The sequence below is a fragment of the Opisthocomus hoazin genome, chromosome 3 (assembly GCF_030867145.1).
Source record: "Opisthocomus hoazin isolate bOpiHoa1 chromosome 3, bOpiHoa1.hap1, whole genome shotgun sequence".
Lineage (NCBI taxonomy): Eukaryota > Metazoa > Chordata > Aves > Opisthocomiformes > Opisthocomidae > Opisthocomus > Opisthocomus hoazin.
Window position 1 is genome coordinate 30,532,021 of NC_134416.1, and position 24,932 is coordinate 30,556,952.

The 24,932-nt window shown below is 39.6% G+C and overlaps 1 protein-coding gene across 1 annotated transcript; it reads right to left on the bottom strand.

Annotated features, from left to right (window-relative positions):
• Window positions 1–1,867: 1,867 nt before the first annotated feature.
• LOC104337552 (Y+L amino acid transporter 2) lies at window positions 1,868–24,932 on the bottom strand. The gene is made up of 11 exons (XM_009943505.2): window positions 24,728–24,932; window positions 24,500–24,556; window positions 17,552–18,069; window positions 13,605–13,730; window positions 10,682–10,826; window positions 9,597–9,720; window positions 8,743–8,846; window positions 8,336–8,432; window positions 6,737–6,886; window positions 4,663–4,846; window positions 1,868–3,954 (listed from the first exon to the last, which is right to left on the bottom strand). The coding sequence occupies exons 3-11, from the start codon at window positions 17,979–17,981 to the stop codon at window positions 3,863–3,865; spliced, it is 1,452 nt and encodes a 483-aa protein (XP_009941807.2). The 5' UTR covers window positions 17,982–18,069; window positions 24,500–24,556; window positions 24,728–24,932; the 3' UTR covers window positions 1,868–3,862.

The following is a 24,932-nucleotide window of genomic DNA, read 5'->3' on the forward strand; positions in this document are numbered from 1 at the left end:
TTTTTGGCTCTGTGAAGTGAACATTTCTGAGAACTATGTAAATATTTTGCTGAATTAATCTTTGTTCTGTTTGTATGCTGAAATGTATTCAGTTCCATCACTAGACATAGCACATTTTGGGCGACCAGATCTTTAAACACCTACTAATTTCTACTATGTTTTCTATTGAATTGTAGCATGAACCAATTAATTCTCGTTTATTCTTCCTGTTAGAAGAGGATCAACTCATGATCATTTGCTTTGATGTTGACCTCTCCTGTTTCAAAATTGTGGTCATGTAAACTAAATTCCACTCCCTTCCTTTGACTCTCATAGTGACCTTACTAGGCAGCTAATAACCGGACATTTCAGTAGCCCACTCATCTTTTGTGCTTTTCAGTGATACCCGTTACATTAAATGTGTGTTCCTAAATAAGCACTTCTGATTTCTTGTAGTTATAATCCAGAGAAAGAGTTTACTCTCCCCTTACTGTGTGGCATCTTGTTTAGGTTTGCATTTTATTTTCTTCATTTGCCTTTCTTTTTTTTTTTTTAATTTCAGAGCTTTTGAGCCACTTGCAAAATTATAGCACTCCACATAGTTGCCTGGCTGCCACTCCCCATAAGTCAAAAATCAATCCTGCTGAAAAAAAATGGGAAGATTTACAAAACCTGATAGTTTATCAGCTAGAGAAAAGGGACTTAACAGATCTAGTATTCCAGATTCAGAGATTGTGCGATAATACTTCAAAAGTTCCTGTTACACAACAAAGGTAAATTTCAAGAAAGGAAGTGTCTTAAGTTTCAAGTCACACGTGTTCTGAAGGCACTTTGTCCTGTAACGGAGCTGCTACCTGGTCCGCTGTCAGGTCATGCATCTTTCAGGTTGTTTCACACTTCAATACCCTTGTCCTACCTAATGTGTGAAGGCATTTCACCTCTGTAGCCACGGAGCACACAACAGCCCTTCAGGCTCATGCAAAGTCCAGACATCTGCAGACTTTCTGTGGGTGATAGTCTTTCCTCTGTCAACACCAACTTCTGTTTTCCTTTGCTGACAAAGAAACGGAATCTGATACCAATTCCTTTCTCCTGTTTTTATTCGAAGAACTGTGATTCTTCATAAAAAGCAAGAATCCTGTATGTTGTTGATTCCTAAAGAAGAGCTACTACTCCCAAGTAATGCTGCTCCCAAGTACTGTATTGCCCCAGCCTTTGCTGCTGAAAGACCCTTCCCCAGGTCCACAGGTGGGCTGTTGTCCAGGGTTTCTTGTCCCTGCAGCCTTCCAGGCTCCCGTTACGCATTGCAGCGCAGCCTGCACCTCCACGTGCTACATCTTCCAAAGGCATCCAGTGTTCTGCTTACCCCAGTCCCTTCCACCCCAGAGATACCAGCTGACAAACTAGATGTCAAATGCCTCAGCATAATGTTTTGTTATGTAATGACAAGATAATTAGCCTGGATGCCAAGACCGTCTCTGAAAAAGTAAAACTGTTTATTGTTTGACTGCGTAACTGAGCATCTGTGTAAAAATCATGTAAAAAGATGTATTTACTCTTAGAACAAGAAAGTGTTTGGGTTAAGAATTGCTCATAACTGCAGTGAGAAAGAGTCCCACGTGAAGCAACCAGAATTTTTTCCTTCCATAAATGTTGATTTTGTTGTGTTACAGAGAACACAAACAAGACTTAGAGTCTCATTGCTCTCCTGGCAAACCACCTTGTGAGATGTAAGGCAGGGCAAATTTCATTCACAATACTATTTTTATGCTTTAAAACCACACAACTATAGCATTTGCCAAAGATCAAATATTTATTAATTTAAATACTTAAGCATCTATGACTTGCTTTAGATGTTTGACAATAACTTACATGTATTATTTGTAAGGAGTGAAAAATCAACAAAAACATTAACATTTCTAAGATCCTGTTGTCCATAGACAATGTCAATAATATTATTCACATTTGTAACCTTGCATCTGACTACTGTTCTCTTTCTGTCCAGAAAGAAAGAAAATGAAGGTTTGTGTGTCATGTCAAGAAAGTTAACAGACTAATGAAAAAACGGATTTGGCAAAAAACAGACAAAGAAAGAAGTTTCTTAGAATTTTCTATGGAAATGGTCTTTGTCAGTAGTCCTTATTACACTAGCTGTAGTACCTGCTGTCTGTTACCACCCAAGATGTCATCGCAGGTGTCTGAAATCACTTAGTAACCTTGGTTCTGCAAGGAAAACCTTCAGAAGATCGTACAGTGCTGTCTTGGTGTGACACATACCTCAGCACCAAGCATGACTTTGAACTCTGTGGAGGCAAAGACTGTCATATTTAGTTTGGTACCAACTTGTAGGTTTTGTACCCATTGTTTGCCCTGATACAGCCTGGGACCGCAGCTCTGTTGTTAACCAGTGCTGCACGAGAGATGGAGCAAAAACGCAATATTTCCATGCAATCGTAGAGCAGGATCAAAATGGTGCCGTCCTGTCACAGAGGCATGTGTTGTGTGTGTGAAGAGTACGTATATTCAAATATAATTACAGAAAGGAGGTACGACTTGCCACCACGGATAACAAACAGTGCTACGTATCAACAAAGCATATGAGAGCCAGAGCAGCTGTTTTTACAGTCTAGGTTGTGAGGCTGATGGCTTTTTCTTTTTAATGACAGTTATTCTCTCTTCGATTTCAGGAGACCAAGAATGAGGATTAGTTGCACATTCCCATGTGCCACACTGAAAAACTTAATGTTCACAAGAATGATCCTAGCCCTCAACTGCCCTTTGCTTTCATGGCACCCAGGGGTAAGTGCCCTTGGCCAGCGCATGCGCCTGTGCTGGGTACTGTGCAATGGCCACCACCCACATGATGGGGAAGGTCTGGCAGCCGGTGCTAGAGGCTCTCTGTGTGCTCAGTAGGAGACCTGCAAGTTACCCTGCCAGCAGGAACAGGGGAGGCATGAAAGGCTGGGCAGGGGCTCAAGGGATTTTGTAAACATGAATGGTTTTTAATGTCTCCTTGTGAATTCCTTAAATTAGTTCCACTGTGGAAAAAAACAGTATGATTCATGGGGTCCCACCTTTGATGCTTCTAGGCAAGCAATGGACACTATGAAAAGGTGATGTGTTTTCCCTAAATATACTCTAGCTGGAACATGACTCAGTCCCTTACAGTGCTCCATGGCAGGTTGTTCTGCTGGAAAGCAAAAGTACTTCAGTTAGAATGGAACAATTCGTCTGTCGAAAATACCTCTTCTGCAAAAGAGTAATGAATGTGGTATATAGTGAAATGAGAATTTCTAACAGAATTTAAACAACTGAAAACTTTGATTTTCTCCTTTTGGTACAATATTTATGGCAGGAATTATGCATTAGAATAGTTTACCACTAATACCGCATTGACTCAAAGCACATCTACCACTTTGAATTACATATTTTTTACTTTGGCTTAGACTATAGTTATATTTTTAGAAGTACTCTGCAGCTTCTACTTCTCAACACAGGTTTTGAGTCTTACAAATATCTGGTCTGTCTTTTGTTATATTTATCAATTTATTTCTTTGGATTTTGACTAGACCTAATACTTTTTATCACTATTTTGCAATGAATCTAATATTTAGCCCTTATCTACTAAAAAGTGTTTGTTCATAGAGTGCTTTATAGTTTCAAAGTGTTACATAACTCACTATTAACAAACAGTTGTTTCTTTTTTTTAAATCCTGTAAAACTGAATAGTTTATAAAACAAGCACAAATTAACAGACATCACACTGATGCATAGTACAGCGGTTAGAGCTTTAGTATAACTGAACAAATTGGGAGGACTTCAGATGATAAAAATTGCTCCAGAAAGAAAATGTCAAGGTGCAACTCGCAATGTCAAGGCAACGCTATTTACTGTTAGCTGCTGTAGGTTCTATGTCTGTGTCCAGGTCCGACAGAGCACAGTAGAAGAGCATCTGAACATATTTTGTTGTTGTAGCTGTAATACATAGTAAAAAATGTGAGACAAAGTTATATCTTTGGATTTAAAAGCAGTACACAGATATTAGGAAAATCTTCAAATACCTTAATCAATAGGATTAAGCCCACATTATAAATAGGTAAAGGCAAAAGAAGCTCAATAATTAAACACAAAGTCTCATTTAATCAGACTTTCATCAACATATTCATTGAATTGTTCGATTGGCAGCTGAGTTCAAAATGAATAAAAATCTTAACATTAATATTAACCTTTTCAAGATTGCCTGAATTTGAGGAGTGGAAACTACCCTTCAGGTCAGTAATTCATTTCATAATTTACAAAAATTCATGGACTTCCATGACTCACATGTTCCACTCCTTGGGCAGAAAGTGAAGCAACGGTGTCCTGGTATTTCTGTTTTCCAGGGTATCAAACTGCATGCATTTACTCTTCACAATCCTACATGCCTCTTACTGAGCCAATATCTTGAGATGGCTCAACACCACAAATACTAAATGACCACATGTATTCACATAGTGGACTGTTTTGTACAGATATGCATGGTTTTCAGGACCATGTGATGAAGCAAATGATCTCAGACATGCCATATACAGCATAGTAAAACTTCATAAGGAAAAAAGATTCTAGGAAAAGTTATTCTTTCTGTCTTCTGACCAAGCATTCGAGATTTTGGCACACTGACTAGGATAAGATGATGTTGCTTACCAGAGAGCCACTGTAGACATTTAGGTCGTTTTCCAACTGGCAAATACACTCCCAAATAATATGTAGGTATGCCTGAGAGGGCAATACCGATTCCAATAAGGGAATTGACTGTGTCACTGTAGAGAGGAACTATGACCAGGAAAAGGGAACATAAACAGTATACTATAGGGAAGAAGAGGTTAAGCTGTGGAGACAAAAAAAAAAATCCAACATTTATTAAAAGATGCAGTAAATATTCTACTGTCAGGCTATGCAGATTAAAATTAGACAAGTCAATAACAAAAACATAACTATTGACTATCTCACTACTATGTATTGAATCTTTTGACTGCCGACTGTCAGTACAATTTGTTAGCTTCTGTGTACGCTGCTGAGAGCTTCTTATCTGGTACACACCTGAGTATCTGACCATGACCTCTAAAGGTCCTTTCCAACTCAAAGCATTCTATGATTTTGTTCTTTTCAGGCCTGCAGAAGCTTGGTTCCTTTCCACATTAGTAAGAGATCAATCTTTGAAAGCAGTACTTTAAAACTAAGCAGCAATGGCTAGTTTTCCCTCTAACTTCAATTACAAATTTTAAATTGTAAGTTTGATGATTGGGAGCTAACTCATCTAGACTTTAAATTACCATGTCGATGCTATGGAACCAACAGACTGACGTACAAACATTTTTTCTGGGCACTTAACAAATATCATACCATAGATAAGAAAAGTTACAACAAACTCTGTATTGATTTATTTTTCACTGAAATATTTTTCACTGGCTGTAGTAATGAGCCTTCTCAAGAGTCCAGGATCTGACATTTGAATGCTAGCTGAAACTCCTAGAAGTTTACTAGTATAAATATTTCTTTTTCCTTACAAATGTTAAAAATGTAAGTTGATGAAAACCAACTGTTACGTTTCATAAAAGGAATAAGCGTATATGGAGTCATGATGTTGAATAGGCTGGCAAATGCTGATAGGAATTAACCAATCATTATCTGTAATTTGACTGTAATCCCTGTTTTAGCAGAGTCAATAACAAAAGTGCCAGTAAGGCAAGATTCAGTCTTTATCTTCCACATACTTTGGGGAAGAGTTTGGAAATGAAAATGATTCAGGAAAATTTGGTCTGCTTTGGAAGACTGGAATAGGATATTTTATGCCTTTGTTTGAGTCATGTTTTTTTATAATCAGGATGTTACGCTTAAATGGGAAAAAAATATGTTGGTAAAAATGGTGCTGGAGGTTAGGAACAGAGAGTGACAAGGAAGAAATATTTAGATAGGTTGTTAATTTGGATTTCTGATAATTATACTGCATCACTGCAGAGCTGAAATGCAAGTTGTGGAGCCAAAAGAGCACAGGGCAACAGGTGCCAGTGCGTGGTTTTGTGTGCCCAGGGGAAGCTGTGCATTTCTGTCCCTGCCTTCTGGACAATCACTGGATTAAAGGTAGAAACAAGTTTTGGGCATGCTTTGTTTCTGTGCAGTCTCCCTCTTCTAACTGATAGCCAGACACTCTTCTACAGTCAGCCACTAAACTTGCATTTTACTGTCTATGATCACTATGCAGTGGAAGGGAACAATCAAAATATATTTGATTATTTGAGCTTTTTAACTTCTACATAAGCAGAATTTTTGGCATTTATGGGTTTTGGAGAGGTTTTACTGAATTTGTTAAGTCATGTAAGTTTGATCAGAGTGTGAACGTCACTAGAGTCCCCGTCCTAGCTCTACTGAGGTCCGCTGTGAACAAAACAAATGAGGGTTGTTCTAGGATGGACTGAGAACCCCAGGCATTTATTTATTCCTTATTTATTTTGACATAGAGACAGTTACAAGATCCAATGAAAGGAAAAAAGAAATGGTAAATATAATTTCAACCTCACAGAAAAAGTACCAGAACAGATGTTCTTTGTGGAAACTCAAATGGGTTTTGCTCCTTCATTTCTTATCTTGTTGAAAGGATTTCTATGGCTGATAAATAGTCTATAACATAACTGGTATTGTTATGGTTGTGGTATTAAGGATCACACAAATATGTGCATTAGCTGGCTTCTAGGACTTGTTTCCTCTCTTGTTTACTTACTTTAATAGGCCGTGGTCTGTGTGGCTGAGTATATCTCAAATATATTAGTCCTGCAACTGACAGACCCACAAAGAGCCAGTAGTTGAAGCAGTAGTAATTAATGAGAAGGAAAACATCTTCCACAAGAAGATAAAGCAAAGTCATTAAACCCTAGAGAAAATAAAAACAAAGACTGTTTAATGTAAAAATAAATACATGTCTTACAAAATAAAGAGGTAGTAAAGTTACAAAATGGCCTATTTCCAACATATTTGTCTGGACTTAGGAGATCTGGTCCTTGCAAGAGGGATGTACCTAAAACTGAGAAATATGCAAATATGCTGTATGAAACGTGCTGGTATGTCTTCCTTAAATGCAGCAGTGAGACCACCATGTTTGGCTGAAGCGGTCTAGGTTTTGTGAAGTTATGTTTGAGCACCAGCAGGAAACCCTCCTAAGAAGGCCAGATGAGGAGCCCCAGCCTCTGCTGCGCTATGGAGAAGGCTGCTGAGAAGCTTTCTGTAGGCAGCAGCTTACTCTGCTGTTCTGGCTGGCTTCAGTTTGGAAGGAAAGTTTAAATTTAGTTTCATTGTTGGAGGCTCTCATGGTCCACTCATACATTGAGACCATTAGAGTAAATTCCGTGGTATGCAGGTATACTATACTATCCACATGGAAAGGGTGAAGTGAGACCTAAAATACCAGGAATGTAATGCCTGTTTTAACAAATATGACAAACATAAGACTACAGTTCTCTTTTGATGAACACAAAAATATTCTACTGTGAAAAATGTTAATGGTAGTGTGTTATGGGAGTATAGCTTATCTTATGGGTGCAAACAGAATCCCTCTGAGAAAAGTATTCACAATGAGATTATAACTTCTAGCAAATTATTTGATGTCAAACAGGACCAGTATGATAATCTGTTCATACACCTCATGGAAAACAGGGCAAAGGGAAACACCAAACAAAACACGTGTTCAAATAGTAGTGAAATGCTTTTGAATGATTCCACCTGTTCTGTGCATAACCTCCTCCTTCTGTTAGATTTATGGATTATTTATTAAAATCATTTGCACTATTCTATACCTTATGGTTCCTCAACTTGCGTCACAAGATTCAGTTGTATAGTGACAGTGGGAAAAAATCAATATGGGCATAGGCATTCAATGGTAGGAATTTAATTTTAAATGCTTTGTCACTCCTGACATAACTAGAGTCCTAGAAAATCAGCCTGCGGCAGGGTCTGAGAGATGTTCCTGCCATATTCTTCTCCAATGGTCACTGAAAACTCACATAAAGACTTAAGCAACTCCTGTCTATACTGTTACATATTTAGTCATCCTGTTTTCTCACTAACGCTATTGTATTTAATCCTGACTAATCTTGTTCACAGAGCATATAAATGTGAGTCAAGCTATTCTCTTTCCACTGAAAAACCCGCCACCAGACAAAATACCAGCTCCCCCTCCCCGCCTCAGTGAGCTTTAGAAATTTGAGGAAGATTTCTCCAGCACAGGAGAAGCCTGGGAGAAATGTGGGGAGAGGCGAGGCATTGCGGTCCCCAGGTCCAAACCTCCAGCTGCCCCGGCCGGGCACGGGGCTGGGCTGGGGCTTACGTTGAAGAGGAGAGCAGGGACTGGTGTGAAGCACTTGATGTGAATCAAGCTCAGACTGTCAGGGAGGTGTCCTTCCCTGGCTCCAACGTAAAAAAGCCTGAAAAAATAATAAGAAAACTCAAACAGACAGTGAGCCAAGGAGTATGTTGTTGCTTTCCAACAAAGGCAGCACTTATTATTTTATTGCTCTATTGTAAATGCTGATGTCTTCTCAAGTGCCTTTAGTTTACCAACTGGTGCTGGCCATGAGAAGACACTCTAGATCAGTAATAATCCTTCCCTCATAAATGAACAATTTGACATGGCAAAAATTAACTGTGTCACTTTTACAATGTAGTAGTAAAGAATGCAGATTCATAATAAATTATTCCTTTTCAGTTATTTAAAATAAACCTTACATTTCATACCTAGATGCTGCAATTATTGATGAGTTTAAGCCACTATAGCAAGACATGGCCACTGCTATAGGAATTACCCACTTAGCATAACTAAGGGTTTCATTGCCATACGTCTGTAACAGAAAAAGAAAATAATAGTGAGGCCCATTACGTTAAGCATGTGGACAATCCTGAGGAACTCTCATGAAAACACAGCAGCCCAAATATACTGTCATAGCCCATGCTTTCTTATGACTTGGGACATTAGAATTTGGACATACTGATCAATATCAAAATAAAAATGGCAGATACATTGAAAAAAGATTTTAAAAAAATTTCTAAGCTTAGATCAAGTCAATGAGGTAACAGAAGAAGATGTACTGGCTTTAAGGTATTCTGACAAATCCTGACTGTAGTACTTCATGAGTTATAATTGTACTTTTGTATAAAGTATTGATAAGGTTTTAAAAAGCATTTCACTGCACATTTTTGCATTGGAAATACTGCTGTGATCCTGCAGCATTAAACGTCACACACTGTACATTAGAATGATAGCAAAAATCCCAGGTTCTTAAACCACCCAGACTTTCCATAGCTTGGTCTCTGTCTGGCCCTGGCAAAAGCATCTGCTACAATCAAGCACTGTTTAGGAGCAGGATTTACAGAGTACTTATGAATTTTACAAAAGCAGATTTATTGGATATATTCTTTATACGCACCTTCTAACATACTGGTACTTTTACATGAAAACAAACTTTAAAACAAATCAATAACCTTCAACAAGAAAATATTTCAATTGTTTTGCCAAGAAGTAAGCTGCCTGAGATTCTTCTGCAGCGCCATCCATACAGTAACTTTTGTTTTAATTATTTTATACAACTTACCACAGCCACTGCATCACTTGCGAGGAGATCTGACATGTCCAACACCACATAGTATGCTATATTAGTCAACAAGTAAGTAACAGTCACGATAGGCATTGAAATTGCAATAGAAAGAGGTAGATTCCTGCAAAAGGAAAATGGCAAAATTATTTCATGTTCTTTAAATAAGGAATATTTAACTAGAAGATTGGTCCTGAATTCAAACATTTGTGAATGGGTACCTCCATCACTTTTTGTAATTCATCATTTTGCAATCATGGGTGTACAAAATAACATGCAGCCATGTCTGGAACAATTGCATAAATGACTTAATTGACTGCTTGTGGGTCTGTCACAAGTTTCACAGAAAAAAATGTACATTTATATGTGTAAATTTTATACACTGTCTTTTATATGAAGCAATTTAAGAGAGCACTTAGGCAATGAGATTTAAATGCTCACTTAGGTGTTTTCTTGATCGTAGCTTTTTTTTTCCTGACTGATAACCTATGTATCTCCCAAGCCAAGGTGGAGTGTATCAGTCTGAGTAGGTGAGGCACACAACTCCCACAGGGTTGACATCCCTACAGGGGGGAGGAGATGGTATTTCCAGTGCTGCTGTGGACTTCTTTATTTTTTACTTAACCTTTCATTTTTAGCAAAATTAAACATTTTGCCCATAAACAGTAATGCTGAAGATCACATGATAAAACAGTCATAAACCTGACAAAGTCTTACTCTACTGGCGGCAAAAGCAGGCCTGGAAAAATAAAATAATTTTTCTGTCTGACTGAAAAGAAGTAGGGAATTTTAGAGGGTTAGGTGGACCCAATTTTTTCTCTGCTTTCAGCAGGGATTTGTTTTCCTCATTTAAAAACTCCAGTCTGAAGTGTAAGGTGTGATTTATTAGGGTGATACAATTGGTGAGTGAGGACAATAATCAGAAAGAGCTCTCATACTTACCCCTTCGGTTGAAAAGAAGAAGTTTTTTTCAGAGAAAACAGTCTGACTGATTTCCAACCAGAAACAAATACAGAGCAGTTTGTCATGCCATCACGTGTCTTACCAGGACACTTCAGCGATTCAAAGGAAAAGCATGCGTTTACCTCTTGGGATTCTGCATCTCCTTGGTGACGTAGTTGAGCGTGTCCCACCCCGAGTAGGAGAAGAGGGCAGAGTAGAGCGCCAGCGCGATCATCCCTGGGTTGGCTGCTGAGCCCTCGAACGGAGCCCTCAGGTTTTCTGTTTCTCCTGTACAAACGGCAGGCACCAATCACCCATTACGTTGCAAGGACTATGATGTAGAAGGACACTACACTAAAAGTCTCAGCTAACCGAAAGGAAATAAGACCCCACTGCATCCAGGTTTCATTAGTATTTCTAAAAATGCACAGCTTGTATTTTCACTTGACAGATAGGAAAGTTTCAGCCAGATGTTCAGACAGCAACACTTGTGCAGGGAGACAGCAGATGTTTTCCCGTGTCTGTTATTTGAATGTAACTTGTGTAATTCTACCAGAACTGACGGCATCCTCGCCTCCTGGCATCATTGTCTAGTCTGCTGAAGGAGGGAGCCATACTCAGGTCATTCTATGCCCTGTCAGCCAGGCAGAGGCAATTGGGAAACCCAATTTCAGTTCCTGAATCTGTCTCACATTTCTTCCTCATATCTGTGCTTTTGTTTTCACCAGATGAATTGGTGGCCACTGGGCGGGGGGGAACTCCTGAAGGCATGGTCCTCAGTGGGATGCTCTGCCCCACAAAGGTGTTCCCAAAAATTAAGAGAGGAGACTTGAAAAACCTTTCCTTTCAAAATCGTCCTCTAGTTTAGCTCAATCAGTGGAGACAACAGCCTGCAGAATGCTGCAAAACAGACAAAATGTTAAGGAAACAGTGCGAGCCTTCACTGTGATTCAGGAAAGGGGAAGAAAGGCCTTACAGTGCGCAGAAGGAAAATTAACTATCTAATATAAGTGGAAGTGGGTTTAAGCGTTAAGGAAGACAGAAACATGCTGAAACCTTTATTAGGGAAGAAAGTAAGGTCTTTTTGTTATAAAATGAAACAACTTCACCCTATGGTTAAACTAAGGAGTTTCTAGATACCACAAAAGCAATTCAGTCAAGAGCAGGAGACTGACTGAACCGAGGAAGGTGAAGCTGTGAGATGTACACGCACTTTGGGGAAGAAAACGGTTGGAAGGAAAAAAACTAAAAATCCAAAAGGGCCAAGGAAAGATTTTTTTATTAAAGACAGCCCCTACTCAAAATCAGATACATTCACAGTGTTCTAAAACAAGAGGGGTATCTGAGCACATCAGAAGGAGTACAGCAGGGCTAAAACATCATAACCATTAGAATAGAATCATAGAATGGTTTGGGTTGGAAGGGACCTTAAAGATCATCTAGTTCCAACTCCCCTGCAATGAGCAGGGACATTCTTTTCATTAAAACAGCTGCTGAGTTTAAAAGAGTGCATTGACCCGATCATAGCTTCCCCCTAAGTCTACATCATTCCTCCTCCCAGACCTTTCTGTATTCAAGTGCTTAGTTCTGCTTAAACAAAGCAGAGACGAGACCTTTACTACCCTAAATCCCTCAGCATTTCGCGTTACTCACAATAAGGTTTCCTCTCCGCCTGGACCCCCCCTGATCCCACGGGGAAACACAAAGGACCCGGCGTGGGTTCTGTGGATGCACGGACAGGGGGAGCGGCTGCGGGCCAAACCGCATCATGGCAGCTGCGCGGCAGTGACCGGGCTGGGAGTTTTGAAGGGAGCGATTTCGAAGCGTGGGTAAATTTGTGACTGTGGGGACAGGGCGAAGCTGCTACAGGGGTGACATCACGGACTCACACCTTTGTAGCACTGCAGTGGCTTTGTGAAGGGAACTACTCCTTCATGTAACCGTAGCCCTGAAGTAATGCTTTTCCTCTGCATCTTCATGTTCTTGCCCTTAGAACTAGGTTGGTTTGTTCAGGTTTCTTTAGATTTGAAGAAACCAGTGACAACTGACACGCGTGGATAATGGCTAAACAAAAAAAGCTCTCCTAAACTCTGGTGTAGCTTTACAGCGTAACAGCTGATGCACTAGAACTGCAGCCAAGGAAAGTAGAATGCTGGCAAACATGGAAAGCAAGCGTGCTCCTTAGGTTTTATAAGCTAATTTCAGCAAAAGACAATTCCTAAACTGAAGAGGCAAAACCATCTTTATTTTAACTTAATGAAGATACAATGGCTATTTAGGAATTTCATGGGAAAGGAAAATGAAGAAACCTTAGTAACTAAGCAACAGAGCTAGAGCTGGAAGAGACTTCACTGCACCAGAGACCCAAATTAATAAAATCAAATCTATTGTCACATGCAAAGATCAGAGGTAGCACCAGAATAAACTAGTCTCCTGCTTTTCAGTGTATTCAGTTCAGTCCAGATACTACTGAGAGGAGGTGGCTCATCTGTCCTGTGATGTCTTACGATACCACAGTGATTCACAGGACTGAGTCTTACAGTCTTCTCCCTTGTTTCTAGGGACAAGCACGCCCTTTCACCCGTGAAGGCAAGGACGAGTTCCTCCCTTTCCCCCATCCTCTCCCCTTGCAGGGTGCTGCGCAGGCTCCCGGCCACGGGCAGGGCTGAGGACGGATGCAAAGAATGCGCCCGGCAATTTCTGTGGTGCCATCCTGGTGTAGAAGTAGCAATGCTAGCCTTTAATGACTGTGAGTCAGAGACAGGGAGGCTGACTTTAGACCAGTTAGCGCTAAACTGATGTTGATTCAGCTGCTACTTCCTATTCAGCCCGAACAAAGCAGAACTTGGTGTGTGCTGGTTTGCCACACCAAGGACAGAAGAATAATTAAACCCTCATTGCTTGACAAGCCATAAAATTCCTCTGATCTTCTTGTGGCAGACAGTTTCTTCCAGAATAAGCGACACACCATATGTAAGTCTTAAGGAGTCTGATCTTCCTGCACAGATTTTGAAACTCATACACGGTTCATTTTTAAGAAGTTCAGTAAATGAAAAATATTTTTACCTTTACCAATTTTGTAAAGGCCAACAGATATCACCAAGATAAGAGCTATAAGTTTTGCATATGTAAAAACATCTTGTACACGGGTACCCCACTTCACATTAACACAATTAATAAATGTTAAGGAACCTGTAGAGACAAAGAATATGCATGAGAGGAGCACTGATATTTTACATCACATAAAATACATTTCAAATACATCCTTCCAGATACCACCCCTCTCTCAATAAATAAAACAGAATCAAATTTCACCATTTCAGGACCACCTAGATTTATTAAAACAAATGAAATGCCTGATTGAAAAATTACACAACAATTTTTTGAAGGACACTGTTTTCATGATAGTAGGTAAGAAAAAACACATTAGATTTTGAATTTTAGGACTGACTCCTCCTCCTTTTAAATAATTTTTCAATTTTATTAAAGCCAGGAGAATTGCTCAAATGCAGAAGGTGAGATTTCTCTAGATTTTTTATTTGTGCTCAAGTTTTTCCTGAAGTTCTCCCTGCCAATTTGAGCTCTAGTCTAAATACAGAGTAAGGACAGCTTCTGCACCAAAAAGTTTGGATGTGATTGACAAGGTACTGGATTGAGCCAGGCCAGCATGCTGTTGTTCTGTGCCCCTGGCTTAGGAGCTGTGCCATTCACGCTTTGACTCCAAGTCTGAAGATTACAGAAGTACTTACTTGCAGTTTTCTCAAGCCTCAATTTTGACAGAATCTAATAGAAATAACAAAGTAGCGTGGTTGCAGAGAGTTGGTGGGATCAACTCGTTCTCCTTTCCTCCTTCTGTCATATTCTTCGCATTCCGAAGTTAAACCCCGATGGGCAGCTAACACAGCACGCTGTGATAAGCGCCATGTCCAGCCCGGCGCCAAGCCACGTGCCCACCTCCTCTCGCTCTAGCACACACATACAGCATCATGGGCAACTTTATCCCTCTTGCAGCTCCATAATTCAAAACGGAGGTAGACCAGGAAAGGAAAGGCTACGCACTGGAACCAGGTATGAAGCTCAGCTGCTGGAGAAGACAGCGGGACAAATGTGGCATGGGTTGTCCAGAGTGCTCTCAAGCATGGATTATAAAGGACTATTTCTTCTCTAGCAGTCTTGCTGGTCTTTGCTGCTGTTACCTTCACCTGCCTATAATCTACATTTCAGTTTTGAAAGGAAGAAAAAGGGGTTTGTAGTGCTTAAAACAAAAACCATATAGAAACCTTTCTATATAGCAAGGAAATTAGCATCCAACCACAGGCACTCACAGAACCTCTTGCCTTCATTCAAGGCGAGTCATGAGTGATTCTGCATATTTGACAGTGTCCTGACAGCTGTCAAGGCAATAATAGACCTATTTACAGAAACAGGAGCTGACTTGCCCCCACTGTTTCCTGTTAATAGACTAAAGTTGTGCAATAGAGATGTAATTTTATTTTTATTCCACTACATAAAAAACCCAACAGGTTACAGAATGATTGTTCCTGCTTAGTCTCAGGTTTAAATATAGTTTTAAACATGTCTGTAAATAAATGATTGCTGTAAAACTTACGGTAGTAAATGTGGCTTATACATTGAAATAAGATTTTATGCTCCGTAATTTAAAAAAATGTCCTCAGTAGAAATTAACAATAGACCTCTTTCTTAAAAGTACAGTAGTATATATCAGTAACAGTTAGAATTATAGGTCTGTTTTAAAAACTATACAGTAAGTGTTGACTGAAGTTTTTAGTACTCAACATTTAGGAATTGTTTGTGATGCTACAAAGTGCTGTTTGGAACACTGCAAAGGATATAGTTACTGCATGTGTATATGACATGACATGTGTCATGTGCTGCAGAGTGTAATTAAATTCAAGGCAATGGGATCTTGCAATGGAACTCCCAGTAAATTCTACTAAACATATATACAGATTTAAATAAGTTTTCTCCACTATATTGGTGAACAGCCAATCAAATCCATGCTCCTGAATCTTATCAAAATTGTTCAAGCTAGTAATAATTTTGCTATCTGACATTGCTCTATTGCATATCACAATTAATCTAATACACGGTAATTTTCCCTGCAATCTGGGCTGTTACTCAAAATGCTATGCTAAGCCTGGTCAGTGGTGAGGCAACTAATTTGCTGTATGAGAAAGCAGCAGCTGTGAGCCACACGTTGGGCACCAGCTCAGAAATCAGAGGTGCTAGAGCACACAGCTGATTCACATGAAAACTACAGGAAGAAAATGAAGGTTTACAGATATGTCAGCATTTGAAGACTTCTCAAGTGTTAGGATTTCATGAGGTGAACACTGGGAAAAGAAATTTTGATCTAATAAATAACTGCTTTCCTGTGCAAGTGGAGAATTTCTCCTGACAAAGTCTTTTGGAATAGGATTAATTGCCTTTTAGATCACTGAGTGGTCATGATGGTCACAAGTTCTACCATGGAGTCTTTTTCAGAAGTGAACTTCCTCTGCAACACAGTGGCAAGAGTCAGGGCTACAGAGGAAACAGCTTCTCACAATTGTCAATACACATTATATTATCTTAAGTTAGAACTACTTGTCCTGTTGGAAATTCTTGTTGAGTTGTACAATTTAAGCCATTTTTAAAAGATCATGCTATAGCATGCCCTGAAAGGAACACGTACCTCATCTTGACAAATCCATGTTTATATGGAAAAGAATCTGAGTGCAGTTCATCTACTGGAGGACAGATTTGTAACACTTATCCCTGGGGTCACCTAAGGTATATGGTCATGACAAAGTCAACTCTGCGGAGTGTTTGATTACACTACACAATTTTTCTAGAGACAAAATTCATATTAGGCAGAGTATTTTTAATTCCATATGAATGTTAAAAATTTTGTTGATTTTTTGTGGTTTGCAAGAAAAAGGGGAGAGAAGACTTGGATAAAATGCAGGCTGTGAATTAGGCCAACGATCCATAGAGATATATGTGCTGGAAGATAGAGATGGAGAGCAGAATAAACCTCCTATAATCCAGGAGGAAGAAGTTAATGAACTGCTATGCCAACTGGACACTTACAAGTCTATGGGGCCAGATGGGATCCACCCAAGAGTGCTGAAGGAGCTGGTGGAGGAGCTGGCCAAGCCACTCTCCATCATCTATCAGCAGTACTGGCTAACAGGGGAGGTCCCAGATGACTAGAGGATCGCCATTGTAACACCCATCTACAGGAAGGGCCGGAAGTAGGATCCCGGGAACTACAGGTCCATCAGCCTGACCTCGGTGCTGAGCAAGATTATGGAGTGATTCATCCTGAGTGCATTCACCGGGCATGTGCAGGACAACCAGGGTATCAGGCCCAGCCAGCATGGGTTCATGAAAGGCAGGTCTTGCTTGACCAACCTGATCTCCTTCTATGGCCAGGTGACTCACCTAGTCACCTGAAAGGTGGTTGTAGTGAAGCAGGTGTTGGTCTCTTCTCCCAAGTAACTAGCAATAGGATGAGAGGAAATGGCCTCAAGTTGTGCCAGCCGAGGTTTAGATTGGATATTAGGAAAAATTTCTTTACTGAGAGAGTGTTCAGGCATTGGAACAGGCTGCCCAGGGAGGTGGTTGAGTCCCCATCCCTGGAGGTGTTCAAAAAACGTGTAGATGGGGCATTTCAGGACATGGTTTAGCAGGCATGATGGTGTTGGAGCGATGGTTGGACTCGATGATCTTAGACGTCTTTTCCAACCTTAATGATTCTACGATTCTAATGTATCTTTAATCAGCAGTCATAGTTTCCCCAAGCCAAATTTTTCTAATTCTTCTCTACCCTCTAATAATCCTAGTCTCAAATAAAATCCATCTGAATAAAAGATTATTAGTTCTTAAGAACATATTTTGGAGATACAGCAATTATTTTCACAGAAGGTGAAAGGATAGAAATTCAGAAAAATCCCTCTGGGCACCCACAATTACTGTTCTTAACTTCTAGGAATCATAACTTTACTTACAAATACAAGCAGCTGCAATCAACCTGACTGCATCATACGGCGGCTCACAATGAGGAAAAATGGGTTGAACAATGTAGTTTGCAAACGTGATTGCTATCACTGCCTGAGTTGTTGGTTCAATAATTAGCAAGGAAGACCACAGTCTGATGAAGGCCACAAAGGCACCAAATGCTTCCAGGATATAGGCATAACTGGCTCCAGATTTAAGGATGGATGTTCCCAATTCTGCGTAACACAAAGCTCCGAACAGCGAAAACATTCCACCGAGCGCCCAGACAACTAGAGAGAGTCCATAGGAAGCACTGTACATTAAAACACCTTTGGGTGATACAAATATCCCAGAGCCAATCATGTTCCCTACAATTAAAGAAACTCCATTTAGTAATGTGATTTCTTTTTTCATCTGCATTTTTTCACTTGTCTTCGCCATATGGTCCGTCTCAGCTTTTCCATTCTTAGTTCAGGATTTTTTATTGCAGCATATTCGCCAGGGGACTGGCATCCTCAACTATTGTCACCTGCAAACAAGAGCAGAGAACATCTTTTGTAACACACGTGGCATCAGAGACATGGATAAGATAATTAGTATACAAGGCATAAATGGTACAAAGAGCAATTATTTTGCCTGTTTTTATCTTGCAGTCCAGGAACACCATACTAGTGGATTTTCTTAAATTTCACTGTTCTGTACCTTTGTAATGGATAAATGTGAGGCCACCATCTTTGGTCATAGCTCCTGTAGCTTTCATGAACTCTGAGTTCATTTCTATTACTTATCTAAACTGTAATTCAACTTTATATTACTGAAGATATCTTAGGGAAGAAAGAGACGCTGCATCCCTGGGAAGATGTTCTAATACAGCTGGAGTGTCCCCCACAGGTATACCTCTCCCTAAATTTTGCACTCATCCCAGGAGGAACTTTACTTCATTGTTATGTATTTCATCAAATCACATCCATCTGAAAATCATCTGCTGAGGAACACAAGAGAAAAGAGAGAAGATACTCTAAAAATCCAGCCTCAGGAAGTTAATGTTAATGTGAGGATAAAGAAAAGAGATTTGGCTGTTCCTAGAGATGAGATTGCTGCTGCAGTAAGAAACGCAGCTTGTTTAGTAATTAACCTCACTTGACTTCTGAGTAAAAGCCACTAGCATGCATAGGGATTGAGTTTTGAAAGCCCTGTTCCTAGAATGCTTTTGTATAAGGGAGCCCACCAAAACACGTTTGTAAAAGCTTCCCACATTGGTGCTCGCAGGGCAGGATCCAAGTATGCCAGGAGCTGGGAAAAATGACATAACAGCGTAGCTGCGTCGATACATCAGCCTCATGTACACATCACACCCCTCTGGGCTGAGGTCCTCAGGGATAGGGAAGGGAAATGGAACAGCTGGGACAGCAGCAACTGTCTCAGTTCTTGAGTCCTGCTGACTCGTAACGATGCTTACTTAGAACAATGGATTTTTCTGGTGCCTGTCTCAAGAGAAATTAATTTCTCCTTCCCTCCCTCATCCCAAAACACTTCCAATGAAAACCTCCTCAAAGCCCCAGGAGCTAAAGCCAAGTTCTTTGAGCGGAACAAAGCTCCTCCATACAATACTGGACAAAAACATTTGATCACAAATTTATGATGTTAAAACATGTGTCAATGGCCAGTTTAAAACAAACAACTTGCCACCCCAAAAGATTTGCTTTGCTTTGTAAAGTATGTCTGTTTTAGCAGCCCTGAATTATTTATAATTATATGTGTTCTTTTCCAGCCTTTTTGCCGCAACTCAGTTTCCTAGCTCATCCAATAACTAATGAGACCTGATGAGGATTAAAGATTAAAAGATGTCAAAGTCTCTTTAAACATTAAATGCATTTCTCGTCCCAGTGGCACTTTCTCTAACCGCACTGTGGAAACACTAGAGTAAAGTTAAATATTAATTCTTGCCATAGATGTTCAAGTGAACATCTTGGGATGGGAGTCCTGAGTCTCCCATCTTTTGCCGACCTCCTCTTCACACACGGGTGATGATTCTTACTTCTCACTTTGTCCCTCTAAAAATAAAATACGTCATCTTGACCTGGGGGGTGAATTTCAGGTATCCAATATCATATATCATCCTTAAAATTCCTGGTAAGAATTCCCTGTTTCCTACTATTTAAAACAATTTTTCTGATTCTGTGAAAGAAAGGAGGGGAAAAAAGTCTTGCCCCTGCCTGAAATATGAGTTAATACTTCCAGAACCTCCTGCCTCTGTTTCTGTTTTTCCTGGCTGTGTGAAATGTTGGCAGAAACCCCCTCCTGCAATTGCAGCTGTCCGGAGAGCCCATCAGGACAGCAGCATGCTAGAAATTTGGGCAGAACTCTGTATTAATACTACTTTGGCAGTAGAGCTACTTCAAAATTACCTTGTGCTTTTTGGATTTGGAATTTTTTTTTTTTTAATTTTTTTTTAAATGTGGGTCATTCTGAGTTCTCGTTCCGAGCCAAAATGCACAATTGTTTAAGTGGGTACAGCTCAAAGGCAGTGAGAATTTGAAACACAGCTGTTCCTGAGGTGACGTGAATGTGGAGCTATGCAAGTAGTAATAAAAAACAATGGCTATCAGTTTTCCTGATATGAAGTCTCGTCTCACTGATAAATGAGATAAAGTTATTCTGTAAACTAGGATACATAATGCAGTTGGTAGGTTGTAACTAGTACAGGTAACCTACATACATGATATCAAACCTGAGCTTTGACGTTGAGTGTGGATGACCCATTAGCTAAAGGGAATTTGAGCATTCAAACTGGCAATGCTATTTAAGTCTAGTAGAACTTTTTCAATCAGTAGCTTTCATGAAAGCACAAAGGTAAAGATTATTTTCTTAAGTAACACAATATTTTGCATATTTTTTTTCTTCTCTCTTGTGCTAACAGAAGATTATTTACTTCTCTAAAAATGTGTAACCGGAACTGTGTAGGGCAAGATTTCTTTTATAAATAACTGATGGTGGAATAAACCATTTTGGAAGAAAAATAATCAGATAAAGAAACAGTCCGAACTTTTGTACTTTGAGAGATATCACATTAGCAAAACTTTTATCCACAGCCCGAATTAAGTCCACAAATAGGTACAGCCTGAGAATCCAAGGATAAGAGATGCGGTTTCCATAACCAAGATGTGTAACTTCTCTGTAGTTAATTTACCCCAACTTATATCAGCTGAAAATCTCCAAGAAAGTAGTAATTTGATAACAAAATCTTTTAAACAGCTTCTGCTTGTCCTGCCTGCACTGCTCCCCCCCAGGACAACAGCAGTATTCCCACTAGCTTTGACAGTGCACTGATTTCATTCAGTGGGGACACAATGTTGAAGTTAGTACTGATTTCTTTATTCAGGACTATGTTATCCTCAAATAAACAAGGTTTGACTGAGGCAGGACTCATGGTAGTTCTCAGCAAAGTCTTCATGCTATTAAGAAAATTAGTGGAATATAGGAAATAATCATCTGTATAGATCTTCCTGTATAATAGCACAAGGAGAAGAATTTTTTGTGAAATATATGAAGAATTTACTGCTGTTACAATCCAGGCAGTGACAAAAACAATTTGAGGATATGCCCAATGTCTGTTGCCATGGTCTAACTGTTTCTCTCATTTACAGCTTCTGCTATTTTGTTCCTACTGAACCTGGCCCATAGTCCTGCCCTACTGTCATCACTGTCACTTCATCCTCATGCTACCACCTCCCCTGTCTTGGACCATCACTGCTGCCTCTGCCTCCAACTGGTGTGTCAACAAGCTTAAGCTAAGAAGCCTAGCTGTTCATGCGTGACTCTGTTCTCTGTCATCTGGGCATCTTTGTAGGCCACATTTTGAGGCTGCAGATAATCCAAGTGACAGCCAGTACTGACTAAGGTCTGTGAGGGCTTACATGCTGGGGACAACCATCAGAGCTGTAACAAGTTGACTTCTTACAGGGGGGTAGCCATTTTCAGTTGGAAAATCCTGTATTATAATAGATAACAAGTCTTTACAGTGAATCCTCTAGCAGAGAGGAATTCAGAGTGGCTTCCCAAGAATGGAAAGATTTAATTTATGCAGTAATTAAAAAAGGGACGTTCTTTGCACTCTGGCATTCTGTTTAGTATGTTTGAGTATTTAAAGGCTAATCCTACTACAATAATCAAGCTTTATGGCATCAAAAATATTAGTACAGGTATTTTAGTAGCTCTTGTGTATGAAGTCTAAAGAGCAGGACATGAACGCTTCCTGACACGAAAGAAGGTCCCTGCTCTCTCGGTCCCCATGGACTGTGACAAGCAGAAAGAGCTGTTGCTCTATGGAAATCGGAGATTCAGACAGGTGTCAACATGCTTATGTGTCTCAGAGGCTGCAGTAGGCTACATGAAACAGCTGCAAACACTTGCCTGTGCCTTGTGCCAGCAAGCAATCTCTACTACAGAACTTCAGAACCCTGTTTTCACGTAGGTCCTGCTCTTCGTTAGGGCCTCCCTCAACAAATGGAAAACTTTCCTCTCAGAGAAAAAGCAGAATGCTTTGAAAGCACAGACAGGCATAATGGCCCTAAATCATTTGCAATCTTTTGCCCAAAGAGCAACAGAAAGGAACTCGTAGACTGACACCTAAGAAGTGAAGAAAAACAATAATACCATATATGGGTAATTCTCAACAGCCCACTTGTTAGTCAAGTCACCGCCAGAAGTCATACAGAAAAGTGAAGGAGGAAGGGACAACTTGACAGTAGTTGAAAATCAAAGTTGAAATCAAAGACAGGTCTTCCATAAATTAGTGCAGGACTAGTTTGGCAGGGCAGGATTTTCTCAGACACTCCATCCTTCAGGGATCTACAGCCTCATGAGCGATTGACTCCTTCATGAGGAGGTAATGAACCTTTGCCAAAAGATTAAGCAAGGCTTGGTCAAGGGTTACGGAACTGTGACATCTTATGAACTGCTCACATACATAGACTTCCAGAGGGACTGAGCTGCCTCTATTTGTTAGGATATTTTGAAATTCTCAGCTTTTAATTCAAGAAACGCTAGTAAATAAATCAGAGGATCTCTTTTAGAGACCAAGTATTATTCTCTATTATTCTATTATTCTGGAAATTGAAGGCATTTAGAAAGTCATCTCCTATCAAAGATGTCGGAACATGCTGGACATCAAATTCACCCCTTAATATTATTTCAGATAATTTCATGGCCTTTTCTTTAGGTGATTGTTGTCTACTGCCACATAATTCTCAATAATGAAAGTCAGCTATGCCATCAATGAACACAGCAAAGTCAAACCAGGCAATAAAACTGATAAACCCACAATAATTTCCAGTTTCAGTTAAAAAATGAATGACATTAAGGATGACATTTAAAAAGAACATCTAGCATATTTTAATTATGTTTGTATTAGAAATCAAGATATGTGTAGAAAGCCATTTTAAAAGTAGTGAGCAATATCTTATTTTCTTGAAGTATTCTCTGGGAAATTTTTTCCTGTGTGTAGCAGATTGACCACAAATAAAAAAACCCAAAAAAATCCAGTCATATAAATTTATATTAATAGCTATTGGAACATGAAAACAGATGAGCCAGCGGTTTTGAACATGACCAAAAATGTGTAGATCAAACTTCAAAACACTGTTGCTAAGCATAAGCATCAACAGGTCTTAAAGGTAGTATTCACAGCAGATTATACTGCTGAACATTTTCCAGTGTGAGAAGACATTAAGCAAACATGATTATGCATTATGAAGGAACAGCACGATACAAAACACTCTGAGCAATCATAATAAAAAAAGCGCCAAACAACAACAACAAATCCACTTCAATCTCTGAAGAAAACATATCCCACTCAGTAGGAAACAAGCAGATTTCCTGTTGGTTTTTAAATTGTTTGTTTATAAAAATATTCAGTGAGTTAATGCTTCACATGCTCCAGTCGCATCACTGTGGTCAGAAGCTTGTTTTCCCATAGGAGGGACTTGCTCCACCCACAGCACTCCATTTCCACCCTAAAGCAGATCAGGGAGGATATCAGAGAGGAGCTTCCATAGACCAAATCTAAGCAAGGTATTAAAAAGAGACGGTAGCAGCTTACTAGAGGGTAGGTGATATGCTTGCTTGCTTCCTTTAGCAGAAAGGCTACTATAATTGAATAGTGACTGCCTAGCTGCTGCTCTAAATCCTGCATTTCACCAGGATGGGTAAGTTAACACTAATATGAATAGCCTCTTCTCTCACTCTGTTTAGCCTTGCCTTTAGCTGCTATTTTTATTACAGTAGCATGAATGCCAAAATCAATGAGAGCTTTCAAGAAAGAAGATCCCAGACTCTCCTGGAATGTGGTTTCTCCAAACAACCGCAGCTGAGGTCATTAGCAGGCAGAAGCAGGCAGCTTAAATATCAGCATGCTCTCTATTCCTTAGAAAGTCGTGATAGAAACAAGACAAAAGGAAGGTGAAAAAAAAATTGAAATCCTTAATCCATGTATCACTGAAACCAAGAACAACAATTTCCCAGATGCTAACGTGAAATTAATGCAGTCTAATTCCTTCTTGTTAATTTAGAAAGCCACAATGACACTTTTTACTAACACTGTAGACAAAGATTATATTTATTCTCATGACATGACTCGCCGAAACAGAAAGGTTTTCAGAGTGAGACTAGAAAAGAGTGATAGTTAACTGAAAAACATAGGTATTATTTCATTTCAAACAACATAACATGTATCTGTTTACTTTTTTGCTATATTTTCCTTTAATCTGCTTATATTAAATATTTATCAACTCTATTATTTTTCTTAACCACACAATTATATATGTGGGGGCTTTTCTAATAATTTCTGACATGATGCATGATACACAAAACCGAATGGACTGTTGTTAAGATCTTATTTTAATTAAATAAGCTTTAAAAAATTCTAAGATAAAAAATAAGCAAAGAAAGAAATTACTTACCCAATGTATTCACCTTTGTCTTCTGAAACAGTATGTTTCCCTCTCTATGAAGTACTTCTGCAAAAGAAAGGCCACTGTGGCATACAGCGCAATGTCTATCGAAACAAGTAAACATCCAGAAAATAAAGTCTTCTGGGCAGAGCGAATGTTAATGAATGCAAGAGCACTGACCTGGATTTTTTTTTCCATGAACGACAAGGTCAATAGTAAGGCAAAAATTGTACTCACGTGCCAACCGGCATCTGGAAGGAGCTGATCCAGCAGGACAAGAGTCTTAAGTCACTGGACTGAGTTGAAGCACCAGATAACAGGACTTCATCAGAAGGGGCTACTAATCCACAGAGGAAAGTGAAAGAATTGAATCTAAACATAGATATCCCTCCAGTCAGCCTCTGTAATCCAAGTGGAAAACAAGTAGGAGAGTTGCATCATG